At 58.8% G+C, this 2,545-nt stretch overlaps 1 protein-coding gene across 1 annotated transcript in view; it reads right to left on the reverse strand.

The window, feature by feature from the left end:
• Nucleotides 1–2,545, reverse strand: part of CEP72 (centrosomal protein 72kDa) — an 82,769-nt gene that overhangs the window by 4,232 nt on the left and 75,992 nt on the right. The window contains exon 8 of the mRNA XM_006900172.1: nt 1,237–1,390. Coding sequence (XP_006900234.1) covers nt 1,237–1,390 — 154 coding nt within the window. The remainder of the gene's footprint in view (nt 1–1,236; nt 1,391–2,545) is intronic.

A 2,545-nucleotide genomic window follows, 5' to 3' on the forward strand; every position in this document is an offset into this window, starting at 1 on the left:
ATGTCCCTCAGCGCCGTCTCCCCACAGCTCAGGGGGGACCATGTCCCTCAACGCCGTAACGCCACAGCTGGGAGGGAGAGGACCATGTCCCTCAGCATTGTCGCCCTACAGCTGTGGGGACCATGATGTCCCTCAGCATGGTCACCCCCACAACCGGGGGAGTGACCAGGTCCCACAGCCCCGTCACCCCCACAGCCGGGGTGTGACTGAGACCTACAGTCCCATCACCCCCACAGGCTGGGGGGAGCTATGCATCCCTCATCCTTACAGCTGGGGGGAGTGACCGCATCTGACGACAGCCCTGTCACCACCACAGCTTGGACCTGCAGGGACCTAGAAGGGTCACAGATCCCAGACAGAAGTTTGTGCAGCGAGTGGCAGCCCGTTTCCTGCTGTGCAGACAGAAGACCCTGAGAACGTGCAGGAATAAGGACCAGAGATCACCTGGGAGAGGGTGCACTCAGGGCTTCAGTTCTCCGAGGAGAGCGAACAGGAGGACACAGGGTCCACAGTGTACACAGCAGACAGTGTACACAGGTGTAGAGTGGGTACAAGACAGATAGTACAGGAAGACAGAGGGTCCAGGGGGACAGAGAGCCCAGGGGGACAGAGTTTACAGGAGGACAGAGGATATAGGAGGTCAGTGTGTACAGGTGGACAGTGGGTAACAGGCAGACGATCCAGAAGGACAGTGTGTGCAGGCGGCCAGTGGGTCCAGGAGGTCGGAGGGTCCAGGGCACAGAAGAGGCAGTGGGTTTAGTGCACACAAGTGGTAGGGGGAAGGGTACTGGCTAGAGAGCAGGGGTAGTTCACTGGATCCTGTCTCCCATGTCCCCCTGCCCCGGCCACAGTGCCCACATACCATCCTGACAGGCCAGTGCTGCTGCACCAACCTTCTCTGTTAGGGGCACCCTCCCAACCTGACACCCCTTTGGGTCCAGCAAATCCCCAGCACCCACAAGGTGGGGGACCTGGATCCCTGCCGCCATACATCTCTACAAGTGGGGCAGCAGGTAGCCACCAGGCCAGAGCTCAGTGGGGACTAGGCAGGGGGACAACCATATTGCAAGGTGCCCTCTGCCTCAGGCCAAGGGGACAGCTGAGCAGGCCATGGTAGCAAGGGCATGCTGTGAGCACAGCATGGGAACAGGATCTCCTCGAGCGTCTGCCTTCTGTTCACCAGGCACCCCAGGACCCATGACCAAAGAGACTCTGTGCATAGCCCTGTCCACTTACCCAGAAAGGTCTTGTTGCTGTGCAGGGACCTGCGGCCACCCCAGTGCCTGTCTACCAGGTCCAGGAGGGCCTCCAGCAGAGCTGTCTCCAAGGCTGCTGTCTTCCCAGGCAGGGATGAGCAGAGCTGCAAGGAGAGACAGGTCACGTCAAGGCACTAGACAGTACAGGATGCACCTGAGGTGACCACGGCCCTGTGCTGACAATGCATCGTGGGCGACCACAGCCCTGAAGTCCCAACACACCATGGGTGACCATGGCCCTGCACCCACAATGCGCCTTGGGAACCACGGCCCTGTGCACACAATGCATCCTCACATCCTGGCATGGACACTGACCACTACATCCCACTGGGAGGGCACTAGCCCTAGGCAGTGTTCTCTGGGACACTGTAGGAAAAGGCTTTGGATGGAAAGTTGATGCCATGGTTCCAGCCAAGTCTGGTCCAGGAGTTCGGGGCCCACATGGACCCTAGGCCTGCCCACGGGGATACGGTGAGGCTAGAGTTGTCTGGTCAGTAGGCCTGAGTGACCCTGGAGATGGAAGTGGACATAATGCACTGAAGCTGGGTCACATGCAGGGCGCAGCAGGAACAGGCTTTGCACAGGTGTGAGGTCACTCACAGGTGCAAGGCTGAGCACAGCTGAGGGCGGAAGCTCAAGTGTGGAGTCAGGCACTGGGTCAGGAGCACATACAGGTGTAGAGAGACCACAGGCACAGCAGGCATCAATGTGAGGACCAGGCAGAGGTGCAGGTTAGCACATGGATCCGTAATGCACAGGAGTGGGGCTACGCACAGTGTGGAAAGGTGAGGAAAGAAGGGAAGTAACAGGTAAGGGGTCACACAAGGGAACAAAGAAGGTGTGGGTGGCGTCCAGACATGAGGTGCGTAGGTGCAGTCACACACAGGCGTGGGGCCGACAAGTGCAGCCACAGGTATGGAGTTACACACAGGTGAGGGGCTGAGCACAGGTATGTGGGGTCATGGACAGATGAGAGGTCACACACAGGTGTAAAACTGTGTACATGTAGGGGGTCACACAGGTGTGGGTGAAACACAGATGAAGAGGATACACACAGGTGCAGAGGGGAGCACAGATGTCAGGGCTGGCAAATACCACGCCTCACCTCTGTGGCCACGACCAGTCAGCCCCTCACCTCTGTGACCGTGACTGTGGTCAGCCCTCACTTCTGTGACCATGACCAGTCAGCCCTCACTTCTGTGACCACGACCTGTCAGCTCTCACTTCTGTGACCACGACCTGTCAGCTCTCACTTCTGTGACCATGGTCACCCTTCACCTCTGTGGCCA

The sequence above is a fragment of the Elephantulus edwardii genome, unplaced genomic scaffold, assembly GCF_000299155.1.
Source record: "Elephantulus edwardii isolate Elephantulus edwardi_28Jun2011 unplaced genomic scaffold, EleEdw1.0 scaffold00274, whole genome shotgun sequence".
Taxonomy (NCBI): domain Eukaryota; kingdom Metazoa; phylum Chordata; class Mammalia; order Macroscelidea; family Macroscelididae; genus Elephantulus; species Elephantulus edwardii.